At 44.4% G+C, this 17,286-nt stretch overlaps 1 protein-coding gene across 1 annotated transcript in view; it reads left to right on the forward strand.

Moving 5' to 3' along the window:
- Positions 1 to 17,286, forward strand: part of LOC139050760 (uncharacterized) — a 39,803-nt gene that overhangs the window by 6,732 nt on the left and 15,785 nt on the right. Inside the window, exons 2-11 of the mRNA XM_070527473.1 lie at positions 1,787 to 1,920; positions 2,273 to 2,451; positions 5,421 to 5,506; positions 6,756 to 6,889; positions 7,242 to 7,420; positions 9,235 to 9,320; positions 10,498 to 10,735; positions 12,906 to 12,991; positions 13,261 to 13,394; positions 13,747 to 13,925. Coding sequence (XP_070383574.1) covers positions 1,787 to 1,920; positions 2,273 to 2,451; positions 5,421 to 5,506; positions 6,756 to 6,889; positions 7,242 to 7,420; positions 9,235 to 9,320; positions 10,498 to 10,735; positions 12,906 to 12,991; positions 13,261 to 13,394; positions 13,747 to 13,925 — 1,435 coding nt within the window. The remainder of the gene's footprint in view (positions 1 to 1,786; positions 1,921 to 2,272; positions 2,452 to 5,420; positions 5,507 to 6,755; positions 6,890 to 7,241; positions 7,421 to 9,234; positions 9,321 to 10,497; positions 10,736 to 12,905; positions 12,992 to 13,260; positions 13,395 to 13,746; positions 13,926 to 17,286) is intronic.

Genomic DNA, 17,286 nt, shown 5'->3' on the forward strand with positions numbered 1-17,286 from the left:
TGATGATGGCTGAAAGAATGCAAAAGCAGTTCAGTGGCTCAGAGTGTTGGCATTGAGGTTAACTAATGTCTGGTGAAACTTGAAGAACAGCTTGGCACAAAATTCTGTTTTTGTGCAACATTCTGTGCACAATAGCCTCGAATGATGTGAAGCCCATTTCTGACTAGAATTCGCCGCAAAACATCTGTACTCTGTTTCATACATAGCAGGCAATGCTATATGCTCGTGTACTTACATTTAGGTTCAAGTTTGGTGCAGTTTTGATTACCGTAAATTCCTGAGAGCTAGCCCACCTAAAATTGAGTGAAAATATGAGGTGGGCTAACTTTCATCAGTGTGGTGATAACTTTCAGTTTCCTTAAGCCGAAAGCATAGTCGGGGGTTGGGTGACCTTTCGAGGGTGGGACTTCTCTCGGGATTGTATGGTAGTATAGGTGCAATTTTAACCACCCCAGGTAGTCAAAATTATTCCATAGTCTCCCACTAAGGCGTGCCTCATAATGATATTGTGGGTTTGGCACATAAGACCCTGGAATTTAACAATTAGGGCAATGCTATGAAGGCTTGATAGACTTATCTCATTGCTTGCACCCATGACCAAGAAATGGTGCTTGACATGTAAAGGAAGAGTATAGGTACATGTCATCTAATTTGATGTAAAATTATATCTCCTACATTATTGCAAAATATAACGTATTTATTACATGAAAGGTGTCTGAGGCCTGAACTTATCCACCAAACGAACGGACTGACCAGTGGCTACAGTGCCTCACTTGCTCTCAACCAAAACATAGTACGCCACATACTGGCCGCCCAAAGGTACAAAAATATGTCATTTGACGTAAATTTGCATCTGCATGTTGTCATTGTAGTATGTAAAATAGTTGTTCTGTAGAAAGCTTCACAGATCAGAAACTGCTCTGGGAAACGGGTTGAGCGAGCCTTCTGTGGCCAGGTCTGATGGAGAGGATCGGGTCAGGTCGGACCTGACATGACCTGAACCGGTGGAGTGGCTCTTACCAAGGCCATCCTTGCGCTGTCTTTGCCTTGCACGTTAACCATCGTTGACTATGTGGCACCAGCTGCTGTTGTGATAATTGCTGCCAGCATGTAGCTAGTTTTCATACCAATGCATTGGAAAGCACTCCATTGCACTCCGATTGATCGACCAACTTCTGTCGCAAGAAACTGACCGAAGTAATAGTGTATGTGGATGCAAGTCAGAAGGAGGGTAGTATTGTTTCCACTGTGTTCAATCATTCACCTTACCATCGTCTTGGTGCCGCAGTAATTATATTTTGTACGGAACTTGCTGTTGTAATTGTTGTGACTTTCTAACTAATGCCAATGTCCTGCGGTAGCTGTCACCTGCTGCTTTTCAATCTGACTCGGCAGACAGCAAAGTGCAAGCAGTTTAGTTTCGCCTTTCCCAGATATTGCCTGCCAGAAATGACTGGAGTGACGGCTCTGCGGCTGCGGGAGCTGATGCTGCATGCCATACCATGCATTCCTGACCGCATCATGCACCCCATACGACCCTGCTTTTACGAACAATTATGCTAGGACAAAAGAAGGCAAACTGTGACAAACAACGAGAAGACCGTATTTCGTATGACTGCTGCAGGAGTTACGCGAGGTTCATAGCTCAAAGCATTGGATTGAATGGAGGTTCATGCAGGCGTGAAACTTTTAGCAAAATTTATACAGCTGCTTGGGCAACGTTTCTATTCATTTTGTCTACGAGATTCTCCTCTCCCTCTAAGTGTACTATCCTCTACATTTGCAGCAACGTGATGGCACAAGAGTGGGTTGCTCCACTAGTCCTGCCGCTTTTCGATTGCCGTATTATGGACCATGCATTGTGCGCTGGTGCACCAATGCAAGCCCAGAAAGATTATTCCGTGTTCCTAAAGACAGCAGGTGAGCATGCAGTTTTTGTCTTGCCTTTTGTTTGTGCTTAGTGTGTGTGCAACCATGTGTAGCTGTTTTACAGTGAGCTATCAGTGAATATGAGTATAATAAATCTGATTTGAGAAGATCAAGGTGGTGCTATAATACTTTTTTATCAAAAAGCAGCGAATATAAAGCTCTTGAGATGTATAGCTTTACCTTCGCTTCTCTCACCATTATTTAAAAACATATTTATGAGACTTAAGGTAGAAGTACTGCAAATTGTACTGTGCCAAGAAAGACAACAAAACGAGCACATTCTTTTGCGATCCCTTCACTTTATCTCATTGGTACTTTTCATTTTCACTCACTGTTCCTGCAGGATGGAAGCTTTCCTAAAGTACGCTGAAAGGCCACAGCTGTTCGGGTTGCCCAAAGAAGTGGTACATTTTTACCGAGTCTGCTCGGCACACTTCACGGAATCGGACTACAAGGACCCGGCGAAAACCAAACTTAAGTGGTTGGCTGTGCCATCCGTAAAGGCTCCAGAGGAGTCGAAAGGTAAGTGAGACAACAAGAATAAAGCTTTTATGAATATGCTAGGTGCACCTTAGCTGACAGTACTCATTGCTTGATTATGTCATGTGAATTGTTGCATTTCATCTGCATTATACACCACATTCCAAATGCTGGTTTTAACATTAGTGAGCACAGCTATCGTGCAGCAGTGCTGCAAAGTAAATGTGTGCTTGCAATAAAAGCTATGGGGTTTTTGTCATGCACTGTGTGTTGACCGTGAACGCTTCACAGCTTCATAGAAAGAATAGCTGTAATGCTTGCAACGTGTGCAGACGTGAATATAGCTTTTTCTAAATATTTCAATCTGCTTTCAGGCAGTGGAGTGAGCCACAAGCAAACCTGTCCACCTCCCCCATGAGCACTTTTGCATCATGAAGGCACTAGGCTGCACTTAACTTATTCATCTTCTCATGGTTGTAAAAATGCATGAAATGTTCTATTGTGACTCGTACAAGAAAGCAGTGACCTGCGTAGGACCTTAGCAGTCGACATTTACAACATAACCCAGCATGGGCCCTAGTCTAAAGCTACCCTGAAATGATTTTGACAATTGTGTACAACAGTCAGTGGGGTGAGTTCTTCTGATCATTAGGAGACAGATTTAAGTGCTTTGTGGGAGAGCGTCTAATTTATTGCAATATTTTAAATATGTGGATCACTACTGATGGCACAAGCGCCACTCCCCTGAGGTTTCAGCTGCTCCTTCCCACACTACTTAGCATGTGTGAGTAATGTCACTCGGGCGAGCAATTCTATTGGCTACCCAGGCAAGACCAATGGGAATGCTTTGGCTCGCTTAATTTTAATAATAATATACCTATGTATAAAAAATTTGCATGCCCTATAGAGTTAATTCATAAATGCAACACTAAATATATATTTTCCTCTAAACCAAGGGTTGCTTGCACATTAGAATTGAGCAAATATGGTGCCTTTGCTTGGTTGTTGGTGCTTTTATTGCTAATGTCAACAGCTGTCTTTCCTTGCCATCACATCTGCTGCTAATAGACAGTGTTTAGTTTAATAGTGGAATAGCGAGGTTATAGGGAGTACAATGTTACAATTTCGGCAAGTAAACTTTTGTAGATAGTGTTCTTTAGTAGTTTAGCTTGATAGCATTGATTATCTCCCAAGGATGCTATTCAATTATGCTTTAAAGTTCTGCATACATGGTGCGCATTACTTATTGATATCTATTCGCCAAGCATTGCGTGTGTGTGCAAAAAATGCGAGAAGCAGCGCAGAGAAGACCAGGAGCACATTGTATTTGTTGTATTGCTAACCGTAGCTTCCTACATAATTTTTATGTCTACTGATCGGCAGCAAAATCTGTACAAGCCAGCCATCGCGCCTAGCTTTCAAACTCAACTATGTGCTGCTACCGTCCCACAATTTTCTCTTGTTAGCCCTCGAAGCGTTTTAAATGAGAAGCTACCTAGAAAACTGTGAAGTTATCCATAATGCTTTGTTGTTCAAACGGCCTGAGACTAAGTAAAAGCCATTTTGCACACTCTTTTGTTACGAATGTAGTAAATTGTGTAACAGAAAGCCCCAATTCAGCTCGGAGCGGGTGGCCGCAACTGCTGCCATGTTGCCATGCTAGGGCCGTATAACGTAAAACTATTCCAATATGTTTTTATTCCAATCTCCTGACGTCAAATTTGCGTAACCGCCGATGCAAGCATCAGGCGGTCACCTGCAGGGTTGTCTCAACAAACCAATCAAATGCTCCCCTCGTTCATAGGAGGTCACTTTTGTTTTCTTGAAAAATGAATATTGTCTTATCTAATTGGCTCACAAGAGGCGAGGAGCATGCTCAAGTGGAGAGGGATTCAACGGGGCCGAGCCACTGCACTGAATATTGATAACTGGAGGAAGAGAGTGGTGCCGGCGTCTGTGTTTGGTCCGCTTTCTCTTACTTAGCTTGCGGTGGTTTGCGACAATCACAGTGGCATGCACTGGAAGCTTAAGAATGACGCTAAAATAGATCCTCAGCAAAGAATAGTTGGCAGAACAAGGTCGTAAACGTGCCGAAAGTTCTCAAAAACGTTACACAGCCATGCAAGAAGTTTTATTGCACACAAATAAACCAATGCTCTCCAGCAGGGCCGAGTAGCCAGTGCCGGAGTGATCAGCAGCAGCCATCTTTTATTCCTTTCAGAACAGAGCAGCCTGCGTCTATTCAGAAGAAAATCAAGTTTTGTTCGGCATATTAATGCATCTCTAACGCATATGCGTCACTTTGACGCGGTAAGTTTTTGTGGTTTTGTGACGTTGTGTGAGAGGCAGGTGAAGTGGGTGCAGCCTAAAAACTTTTGACCAATAGCCGAGAGCTAATGGCAAAAAGGCGTCGAATCAGAAATGACAATTTTTGTTTTGTTCGGTCAAATTATGCATAATCAGTGTGTACATGTCATATCAGATGGGGAGCTATCGTGGTTTTCATGACGTCGCGTGACAGACAGGTGAAGTGGGGGTGGTCCAAGAAAGTTTTTGAGCCATCGCGGTGGGCTGATTGCAGAATCGGAATATAGAAAAGTTTGGAATAGCTTTACGTTATGTAAACCATGTAAAGCAGATTACATTAAATGTCTTAAAATAGCATGCCTACACTAAATGCTATCAGTCATTTAGCATTTTGCGTATGCATATTTTGAGCTCATAATTCCCATACGCTAAATGTTATAGATCATTTGGCATTTTGTATATGCATATTTTGAGCTCATAATTCCCCTAAGCCCACTATTAGGCTGAACTAAAGCAGTCTAATAGTGATTTCTTCTTCAAGATTGTTTAAAAGAAATGGGGCCCTTTGTTATAAAGATTGTCTTCATTTCCTATTCATCCTGCCTTGGTCATTAGCTTTCACCAAGCTTTACCCTTACCCATAGCAGGAATCCCACCAATTTCCTCATGACTAGATCAAGAAACAAACGTCTTTCTTCGTACAGCTCCAGATGCATGCGAAATGCCAAGACTTATCAACATGGATCAGAGCCCTGGAGTTGCCACATTGTACAGCCATCAAGAAGATGGGGTAAGTGCTGCCAGGCAGCTTAGTGGTCATTGCACGTTTTCAGTGACCTCTTAAGTTTTGAATACTGCTAGTTAACACAATTGTTTTTCAAGCCACTTTTTATAGTCTACTGTTATGTCCCAAACGAGATAGCATCTTTTTTTTTTAGGGCCCCTAAACCACCCGGAGGTCGAAATTTATCTGTGGTGTTGCAGTTGTTCACAAGTCTGTAGCGAACATGTAGACTCAAGAATGTTTCGAAACGGTGCCCTAATAATGGAGTTACACGCGTTTGCAGATCGAAATGTGACCCTCGCTCGTTTCGCTCCTTCCTTCGCTACGCTCCGTTTATACAGCTGGTCACTCCTCTTCCCCGAGTGCTCCTCCAAATGTCACGTGACATACGTCACCGCCAACGCGCTTTTCAAAACGCTGTCCGCTTCTCTCTAGAGTGACTCCACGCTTCTCGACCACCCGCTGTTGCTGCCGTGCCAGTCCATGCTCCTGCAAAGCATGCCGCTATGGACCCTGTGTTGCGCACACGTGTGTTGCGGCCAGGCATTGTGCAGGGCATCATCACGAGGCTGCTGGTGTCGCGTCGTTTCATTGTTTCCAGTTGGGGCTTTTGCAGCCAAGCACCACACACGGATGCCTTCTAACCTTCTCAAAACACTGTCGCACTCTGTTCTCGCAGCTAATTAGACCACTAAGCATGACTGTGTTGGAGCGCTAGCGATTTGGCACTTGCGTTGCAGGCCGTAGTTACCTATTTGCAAGTGAGCAACATGATGAGAAAGAGCAGGGAGCATGTGCACCTACTAACAGATTAACTGGAAGTCGTAGGTTCTTGTTCGACCAATAGACAGCATCTGCTCCTGGTGACATCACTAGATGCATCCTGGTGACGTCACGACGAGCACTGGGGATAATCCGGAAAGGAGCATGGGATCGTTTTATTAATATTTTTTGGGTGTCGCGCCCACATCGCGTAGTGCTGCCACATTTGGCATCGTTGACTGTGACAACATTCTGGATTCGAGGCGCATGCTTACTTGAAATGTTGAAAAGACATCGGAGGTGGTTTAGGGACCCTTTAATAGCACGATTAGATGCCAAGAGCTAGATCTCTGAAAGCATTGGACTGAGCAGACGTTCATGCAGGCATGAAGCTTCTAGTGAAATTTTCTACAGATGCTTGGGCAACATTTCTATTCATTACGTCTACGAGATTCTCCTTTCCTTCTAAGTGTACCACCCTCTATATTTGCAGCAATGTGACGGCACATTTGTGGATTGCTCCACTAGCCCTACTGATTTTCGAAAGCTGTATGACGGATCGTGCATTGTCCGCTGGTGCACCAATACAAGCCCACGCAAATTATTCCGTGTTCCTAAAGACAACAGGTGAGCGTGCAGTTTTTGTCCTGGCTTTTGTTTGTGCTTAGTGTGTGTACAGCCATATGTAGCTGTTGTGCAGTGAGCTACCAGTGAATATTAGTATAATAAAGCTGATTTGAGAAGAGCAAGGTGGTGCTATAATACTTTTTGATAAAAAAGCAGTTAGTATAAAGCACTTGAGTCATACAGCTTTACATTCGGTTCCCTCACCATTATTTAAAAAAGAATTTAAGAGGCTTAAGGTAGAAGTACTGCAAATTGCACTGTGCCAAGAAAGACAACAAAACAAGCTCACTCCTGAGCGGTCCCTTCACTTTATCTCATTGGTACTTTTCATTTTCATTCACTGTTCCTGCAGGATGGAAGCTTTCCTAAGGTACGCTGAAAGGCCACAGCTGATAGGGTTGCCCAAGGATACAATACATCGTTACCGAGTCTGCTCGGCGCACTTCACGGATTCGGATTACATGGATCCGGCGAAAACCAAGCTTAAATGGTTGGCCGTGCCATCCGTAAAGGCTCCGGATGAGTCGGAAGGTAAGCGAGACAACAACAACAAATATTTTAAGGATAGCCTAGGTGAACCTTAGCTCATTATGTCATCTGCATTGTTGCATTTCGTCTGCATTACGCATCACATTCCAAATGCTGGTTTTATCATTAGTGAGCACAGCAATTGTGCAGCAGTGCTGTTCCATTTAACTTGAAAGAAAATCTGTGCTCGCAGTGAGAGCTGTAGGTTTTTTCTCATTCACTGTGGTGGTGTCTGCAAACACGTCACTTTTGAAGCTTCTTAGAAAGAATAGCTGTATTGTAATCTGTGTAGATGTCGATGTAGCTCTCCCTAAATATCTCAATCTGCTTTCAGGCAGTGGAGTGAGCCACAAGCAAACCTGTCCACCTCTCCCATGAGCACTTTTGCATCATGAAGGCACTAGGCTGCAGTAAACTTGTCCATCCTCTCATGGTTGTAAAAATGCATGAAATCTTCTAGTGTAACTGTTACAAGAAAGCTGTGACCTGTGTGGGACTTGTGTACAACAGTCAGTAGCGTAGGTCCTTCTGATCATTGAGAGACAGATATAAGCGCTCTGTGTGAAGGCGTGTAATTTATCGCAATATTTATAAAAATGTGGATCACTACTGATTGCGGTGGCGCCTCTCCCCTGAGTATTCAGCTGCTCCTTCCCATGCTACGTACCGTGGGTCAGTGATGCCACCGGGCCGAGCAATTCGATTGGCTACCCATGCAACACTATAAGGAATGCTAGAAACATGTCGCTTTGTGAAGCTTAATTTTAATAGTATGCATATGCGTAAACATTTGCATGCTCTATGAAATATATACAAAAATTCAATACTAAATGTATACGTTACTTCAATCCAAGGGTTGGGTAAGCATTAGAATTGAATAAATACGGTGCCTTTCCTTGGTTGTTGGTATTTTATTTGTAGATGTCAACAGCTGTCTTTCATAGGCATCACATTTCCTGCTAATAGATAGCTTTCGTTTAACAGTGTAATAGCAAGGTTACGGGAAGCACAGTGTTACCGTTTTGCAAGCAAACTTTTACGAGAAGTGGGTTTTAGTTTAGCATATTATTGTTTACATCCCAAGGATGTCATTCCATTATGTTTTAAAATTTTGCATACATGGGGCACATAACTTATTTTATCTGTTTGCCAAACATTGCATGTGCATGCAAAAAACGTATGAAGCAGTGCATTGAGGACCAGGACTGGATTGTATTTGTCGTGTCGCTAACGATAGCTTCCTGTACATATTTGCCATGCCTGCTGATAGGTGGCAAAATCAGTGCAAGCCAGCCATCGCACCTAGCTCTCAACCACGCCAATGTGCCGCTGCCATCCCAGAAGTTTCTCATGTTAGGCCTTCAAGCATTCTAAATGTGAAGCTATCTGGAAAACTGCGAAGTAATCCATAATGCTTTGTTGTTGAAGCGAAAGCCATTTTACACACTCATTTTCTACGAATGAAGTGGATCATACAACAGAAACCCCCAATTCTGCTCGAAGCGGGTGGCTGCAACTGCTGCCATGTTGTCGTGCTATTTACGTAATCTATGTAAAGCCATTTAGTGTTTTACTGATGTGCATTTTGAGCTCATAATTCTTCTAAGCCCGCTATTAGGTTGAACTAACGCAATATAATGGGAATATCTTGCTTATGACTGTTTCAAAAGGGGGGCCCTTTATTGCAAAGATTGTTTTCATTCCTATTCTTTCTGCCTTGGTCATTAGAGTGGACAAAGGTTTACCCCTACCCGTAGCGGGAATCACACCAATTTCCTCGTGATTAGATAAAGAAACTAACGTCTTTCTTCATGCAGCTCCGCAGGTGTGTGGGATGCCAAGGCTTACCAACATGGATCAGAGCCCTGGAGTTACCACATTGTACAGCCATCAAGAAGATGGGGTAGGTGCTGCCAGGCAGCGTAATAGTCATTGCACATTTGCACTATTATTGTGATTAGCATTCTTAGGGTACTTGATGCACTTCACAGCACGTCTGTGTGTCTCTGTTTGTGTTAATGTTTTCCCGTCAACTTGGGTCGCTGGGTATGTGCTGCTCTTCAGTGAACCTCTTTGACACTGACATGGGTGACTGTGTACGAGGCTTTGGTTATGTGCCGCTGTTCAGTGAACTCCTAATGCCAGCTTGGGTAACCGTGTCTATGCCACTGCCTATGTGCTGCTCTTCACTGACAAAAAAAAGATCCTTGAAAATTGCTTCCGTGCTTAGTGGAATCAGACCCAAGGTATGTACCTTGCAGTGGCACCACTCGTTGCATTCCTTACATCTCCATTTTCGCTAGGTCCTTTTGAAAAGTTTATTTGGGAATATAGTCTTTTAAAGGGATTGCATTCATTTCAACATGTTGCTCAGTTTCCAGAAAAGGTGTTACACGTGGCTGCTTCAAGGTAATGACTCTTATGGAGAGGAACAAGTAATTAGTACCAGCTGATGTCAGCAGAAAATGTGACTGGGTCTGGCGGGCCACGCTGATGCCAGAACCACACAGTAGAGCATAGAACTAAGTAGGCAGGGGCATTAGCAGTAAGGAAAGTGACAGTGTGTGTGATAATGGCCAAAGGAATTCAAGAGCAGGTCAGTGGCTCAGAGTGTTGGCAGGGAGGTCAAGAGATGTCTGGTGAAGCTAGACAGAGCAGCTTGGCACGAATCTTGGCAATGACAGCTACGTGCTGTAAAATGGAGCCAGTGACCGGAGTTTTGTGTGGATGCAAGCTATCCTAGCTCCTGTCCACATGAAATCCCTTGTTGGAACCAGTGATGTAGATGCCGTGCTTCATGTGCCCTTGTCTTTTGGCATTCTTAATGTGTTCGCGATTAACAAACCTACCTGTGTATCCCTCTTAATATGCTTTATTCATTTGGGTCAGGCATCTTTGTAATTCGTTAGCTTGATTGCCAACTGAGAATGCTGACATCTGTAGAGGTGAGCTGCCCTCAAGACATCAGTGGCAGTTAAAATTGGTCACGTTAATAAGCTGTGATTACCTGATGTGCAGAATATGGCAGCAAACTCGATAACCAGTTTCTCTTTACCCACACTTCCAATTTGCTCATTCAGGACAAAGAAAAGGAACCTGCCTCTTGCTGCACTCATGGGAAGTCAACGAAACCTGTGCAGACTGAAACCTCATGGCTGTTCAGCAGCAGTGTGGATGTTGCAGTTGAGACATCAAGAACCATCGACGTGTGCAAATCAACCCAGACGTCACCTGTTGCTGTCAAGGTGCACAGGTGGACAGAAACCACAGATCTCGTTGAATCTAAGGACTGCGACACTCATTTGCATGAGTTTCCTGGTAAGTGCTCACATTTGTCCCATGAGCCCTAAGATGTACACCCGAACCTTGGTGCACCAAAGCTGAAGCAGGAGCTGTAATTACTTCAATAAATTAATTACATCGTTACATCCATTATTGCCCTTTGCTGCAATATAAAGTAGAACCTCGTTCATATGTTTTGGAAAAAAAGCAAGAAATAACGTACTAACTGGGAAAACGTACGATCCGAAGTAACAAAAAATGACAGACTCAACTGTTGCTGATGTCTACATAATGCAAAGCGACGTGTGCATCGTTGTGGCACGAGATACTTTTGTGTGTCGAGCTGGTGGTGTTCTGGCTGCCCCAGACGCATTTTGTTGTTTTCTTATTGTGTGGTGTTTTAAGAGGGCGACGCCGGATGCCGCCAAAGCAAAACGTGATGCCCTCATCCCACCGCCTGCAGCAGGGAATGGCGGCGCATTTGGATTATTGCCTACTAGAAGCGTGCAGTACGCTACCAACGGCGCTACGCACCATGGGCTGTAAAACAGATTGGTGAAGATGCTTATCGCAGTAGGTTTGGCAGTGATAGCTGCAAATGCAGTGTTCGATGACCTGGGCGGAGATTTGCAGGCACTGGAATAAGAAACTGTGTGTGCTGTCGTTTTCACGTAAGACAAGTGTTTATATATACATTGGATCTCGCGGCCGGAAAACGTATCATACGATCACAGTTTGGCGGTGTAGTGAACGTTGGTGCCGAAAATTGTGTTCTCCGGGAACGTATCAACTGCCAAAAAATGAGCATAACTCTATGGGGTCATTTTTTGTCTTCTTTTTTGCGAACGTTGCCACAGGGAAAACATTCGTAACGAGAACATACCAATGAGGCTCTACACTGCAGTCCACTTGAACAATACCAAGAAGAATGAAAAATCGGATCGTTATAGCTGATCATCACTATATCTGGACTGCCACTGAAAGAAAAAAAAATACTGCCAAACATACTCTTCTAGCTCCAAAACGAAATTTGCTACTTATGATAAAAAAATTTACGTCCTAGAAAATTGGGTGTGAAAAATGAAATGTTTATTTATACTTTTAAACAGCATGTCAAGTGTTGGGCTCGCTGAAGTAATCGGATATCTACACTTGCTTTCGCGGAAGTTTCAGGTTCACAATCATGTGTGCATTGCATCCAGCGGCTGTGTGAACAGTGGTGGATATAATTTAGCATGCATGAAATCATTGAGCGACTCTATTGATGACAATGCGCTTTGCATGAATATCGGGGTTGGCGTCAAAAACGGGCCACTGTCAGTCTTGTCGTCACTGCCACTGCGGTTGTCACCTCGATCGCCCTATCAGAGATTCTTTACAGAATGAGGCAGCACTGTCTGCACTCATAAACTCCTCTATCAAAGCACCACCTATTTTATCACTAGTAGTGACCTGCTCCCAGAGTTCAGTAATGTCAGTGGCTGCTACCGTGTCGTTTTCACACGTTGGGGGTTTCGCCCGGGTGCACAAAGATCGCCGTTTCAGTTGATTGGCATGGCCACTGGTTCTAGCTTTCATAATCGGGGTGCTTGCAGTTTTCAGAATCGTCAATGTCATCGACTGCGCGAGCTCGTGCTTTTTAGTCTTGCAAAATTTGCAGCTTTGTCTCAAGCGACACAGCTTTGCAGCTTGTCGGCACACCCACCGTGGCTTCCGCAGCACATTTCTGCGCTCGCCGAGGAAGAGAGGGAGATTGTAAAAAATGGAGCGCAGGCGCGGTGACCATGCCGAACCATAACAAATTCCTATCGCTATCAGTACTTTGCCTTTTGTGCGAAATGGCGGCTGAATTTTTTCAGGAAAATTCACTGGAATATGGCCTGCATTAGAAACGGGTACAAAAACCACAATATGGACACCACAATACGCAGTGTCCGAATTCCACTATTCATTCAATCTGGATTCCCGCCTCCCAACTTCGAAGGCAGTCTCTTTTACCCCACTGCAGCTGCTAGCACCCCTTGTGAGCACCAGAAGTTTCTCTACACCACCTGTAGTTGGTGTCCGAATTTGCAGGATTGTTTTCATTTCCAGTTCTTCCTTCCTTGGTCATTAGTGTGCACAAAGGGTTACCCCTACCCATAGCAGGAATTCCACCAATTTGCTCATGACGAGACCCAGAAACTTAACGTCTTTCTTCATACAGCTCCACATGCGTGCAAGATGCCAAGGCTTACCAACATGGATCAGGGCCTTGGAGTTGCCACGTTGCACAGCCGTCAAGTAGATCGGGTAAGCGCTGCCAGGCAGCTTAATGGTCGTTGCACATTTGTACATTGCATTGCAACATAAAGCAACACTAAAGGCCAATGTTAAGTCGACATGGACTGTTAAAATGCCATTCCAGAAGCATCACGGTGCTTGCTTCGTGCCAAGAAAAGACTTTGTTTAAGAGAAAACCGTGTCTGAAAGGTCCACGTACCTCTAGCGCAATTCAAATCGCTCAACCCTGAGTGGGGTCATTCCTCTCCCTCTAAGTGTGCCATCCTCTACATTTGCAGCAATGTGACAGCACATGTGTGGGTTACTCCACTAGCCCTGCAGCTTTTCGAACCCTGTATAATGGAACATGCATTGTGCGCTGGTGCACCAATACAAGCCCAGGAAGATTATTCCGTGTTCCTAAAGACGACAGGTGAGTATGCCGTTTTTGTCCTGTCTTTTGTTTGTGCTAATCGTGTGTGCAGCCATATGTAGCTGCTTTGCAGTGAGCTACCAGTGAATATATTAATATAGTAAGGCTGATTTGAGAAGAGCAAGATTGTGTTATAATATTATTTTATCGAAAAGCAACGAATATGAAGCACTTAGACATATAGCTTTACCTTCGCTTCACTCACCATTACGTAAAAACGCATTTTGAGACTCACGGTAGAAGTACCGCAAATTGCACTGCACCAGGAAAAATGACAAAATGAGCTTGCTCCTGTGCGATCCCTTCACTTTATCTCATTGGTGCTTTTCATTTTCCCTCACTGTTCCTGCAGAATGGAAGCTTTTCTAAAGTATGCTGAAATGCCACAGCTAATAGGGTTACCCAAGGATACAGTACATCACTACAGAGTCTGCTCGGCGCACTTCACAGAATCGGACTACATGGATCCGGCAAAAACCAAGCTTAAATGGTCGGCTGTGCCATCCGTGAAGGATCCAGATGAGTCGAAAGGTAAGTGAGACAACAAGACTAAAGCTTTTATAGATGGGCTAGGTGAACCTTAGCTGACAGTCCACATTGCTTGATTATTTCATATAGATTGATGCATTTTGTGTATATTATACATCATGTTCCAAATGCTGGTTTTAACATTAATGAGTACAGCTATTGTGCAGCAGTGCTGTTCCATTTTACTTTAGTGAAACTGTGTGCTCGCAATGATAGCTGTAAGTTTTTTGTCACTCACTGTGTCGTGACCGTGAACACTTCACTTTTGAAACTTCTTAGAAGGAAGTGCTGTATTGCAATCTGTGCAGACATGAATATAGCTTTCTCTAAATACAGTTAAACCTCGATATAACCAAGTAGGTAAAATCGGTGATTTGCTTCATTATATCGAAATTTTATTGGATAGAAATTCAACTTTTTATGCAAATAACTAGTCGCCGATCGATTTTTCTTACACGGGAAGGGGCCGCAAAATTTACCGAATTACCGCGCAATTGAAAAAAGCAAGTTTCTATGAGAAAACAATTCGTTTTGATCAATTTCGGAGTTGGCGAGGAATGATACGGTTTCATGCCCCATTGACACGTTGACGGCATAAGTTAAGCGAAGCCAGCCACGCTTTCACGTGCTCTTCTCCTTCGTGGCTGATAGCATCGCCTGCACTAGGACGGCACTATTGGCAGATCTACTTGCTTATTGGATGACCGTTTTTTATCGTCTAACAAATGTTATTTATCAGCGCAGGATGCGCCTCCATGTAGCATAGAAGAACTTGTTGGGTAAGTTAGTGCAAATTAGAAAACAAAAATGATGCCCTTTATTGTAAAGATTGCATTCATTTCCTATTCTTTCTGCCTTGGTCATTAGCTTGCACAAAGCTTTACCCCTACTCATAGCAGGAATGCCAGTTTCCTCATGACTAGATAAAGAAACTACTGTATTTACTCGAATCTAGGCCAACCTCGATTCTAAGCCGACCCCAAAAAGTTCGAAGCCAACAAAATATATATATATATATATATATATATATACATATTACCTCGAATGTAGGCTGAACAAAAATAGTGAGGAAAGCCTTTACAAAATGCAAACAGCATTTATTGAATCTGAACGTGCAGAGCTCATTCAACGTCGTCGTCGCTGCTAGATTCGTCGCTGTGTTCACTGACTTTTCTAGATAGCGCTAGCTATTGTAGGGGTTGGAGGACGGACTTCGCGGATGAAAACCCAAACTTGGGAGGATTTATTCTACATTATGTACAAGGAGGTGAGCGACAACTATCAGTCGTGCAGTCATTACGGGCCGGCAGCAACTCGGACGCTGCGGCCCGCGGCAAGAAGTTCGAGAGAGGTGAATCAGGGAATGTCCCAGAATCTCTGGAAGGCTTCTTATAAGCCCTTCGAGCACTGTAGGTCACGTCATGTTTGACCAATGGGAGAGTCCGCTCCGATGACGCCACTTTCAGCCAATGGTAGGCGCCCGTGTCGCGGTGTCACACCTGGCGGCTCTCTGCGGTCTTGCCTCGCAGACTGGCAATGCACTTCTAACGAGGAGAAGGGGAGGGCTGCTCATGCTCCATTGTCCGAAGCCCACCTGCTAATCCCGGCGGCACACGACCTGGAGGCCGCAAACTTGTTTGCACGTGTCTCCTCTGGAATGCGCTTTCCTGCTTCTGCATTCCTCAATTAGCTGTGCTGCAATCCGATGTGGTCTGGGGAACTCGAAGTAATCGCAGGAAACAGCTCCATATCTAACAGCTCGTCCTCGCCCCGGTTGTTCTGAATGGCCGGTGAACTCAATTCGCTGGCCATGAGGAACGCTGAAAGAAGCTGCAGGGTACTGGGGTCGAGCCTCGTTTGACAACCCTCGGGATCCTGGGCCCTGGAGAACATAAGTCAAACAAACAAAATAACACAGCGCTGCACCACGCGTAAGCGCAGGCTCTTCACCCCTGACTCGCCAGACTATTACTGAGTCGAAATCAACCCTGATCTTTTATTTCCCCAATTTCGACAAAACAGTTCCAACCACCCTTCCAAACCGCTATCCATTTCTCCCCGAATGCCGACAAGACCAGAGTACTATTGTTGCTGCAAAACAAAAAGGTCGCTGACGATGCAAACAACAAATGAACAGCCGAACAGCCTAACCACACGAACAGCATGTTTCCAATCTATCGTAGTGGCGTACTTATTGCACGTATTGGTGCCACTGAACAATCTGGTCAACCTCACAAGTACATAATCACAAGCGCACTAGCCTTGTGGTCACTAAACAAAATGCGTACTTGCGTTGTAGGCAAACTCTTCATTACGCTTACTCACGTTTCTTTCCTGAAAGTCCTACAGGACACGTGACATAAACTAACAATTAAACTTGCGGGACTTACACACTCCGCAGAACTCTTAAAATGATGCGTCTTCTACTAACTCTTTCCACGCACGTTCACTAAAGAAGTTAGAATACGGCTGCCCTCAACACACACTAGCAACCCAGTCATAAATCTGCTTCCTTCCGTCCACACAGGACACGCGCTAATGGAACTAAGAACGCTTCTCCGTGCAAATCATGCACTCACTGAAAATCTACGCGCTTAACCTTAGAAAATTCAACACTTAAAAAGAAAGAAGGTTAAATAACACACACGCGCGTTACGATAGGCCTCTCAAAAATAACCTTGACCCTCAGGTTATTCACACAAACAAAAAAAGCCTATCTACTTATTAATGAGCACCTCGCGAGACTACAGGTTTACCTAAAACGCATCTTTCAAATCTCGAGCTTCTCGAACGAAAACACAAACAAAGCTCATACGTTTACATATTGAAAGAAATCCTAGTCTCAAATCGCGAAAAACTTTCCGATGCTCAAAAATAAAAAAACAAGACTTCATTTCTACGGAAGCGCTCCTGGCCTCCCTTTTCCGCACGTTTATGTCTGACTCTTACTCTGAGCCGTCCCCGAGCTGGTCGCGGCTTGAAAACTACTCTGGCTGCCGAGGAAACACAAAATGGCTGACTCACTATCAGCTCCCCCAAGACGTTACAGTCCACTGCCAATTTGCGTCCTCGCGCCCCGCTTTCAACACGAACTCGATTGACCGCGTCGCTACTCCGCACCTAGTCTCGTCCTGCCACCTTGCGTTTCTTCGAACTGCACGCTGAGCTATGAAAAGAACTACGGAACGACGAGGAGTTTAACAGCCTCGTGCCCTTTGTCCGCGTCCGTGCAGAACATTCTTCGCGGTCCCCCTTTGACCTGTGGCTCGAACGTTTAGGATGCGTTAACATCGTCAGTGACGACCGCACCTTTCTTCTCCTCGCGCCCTGCCCATTTGGGGTTCTTGCCATCTTTGGCGGCGCT

Source organism: Dermacentor albipictus, chromosome 10, assembly GCF_038994185.2.
Source record: "Dermacentor albipictus isolate Rhodes 1998 colony chromosome 10, USDA_Dalb.pri_finalv2, whole genome shotgun sequence".
Taxonomy (NCBI): Eukaryota; Metazoa; Arthropoda; class Arachnida; order Ixodida; family Ixodidae; genus Dermacentor; species Dermacentor albipictus.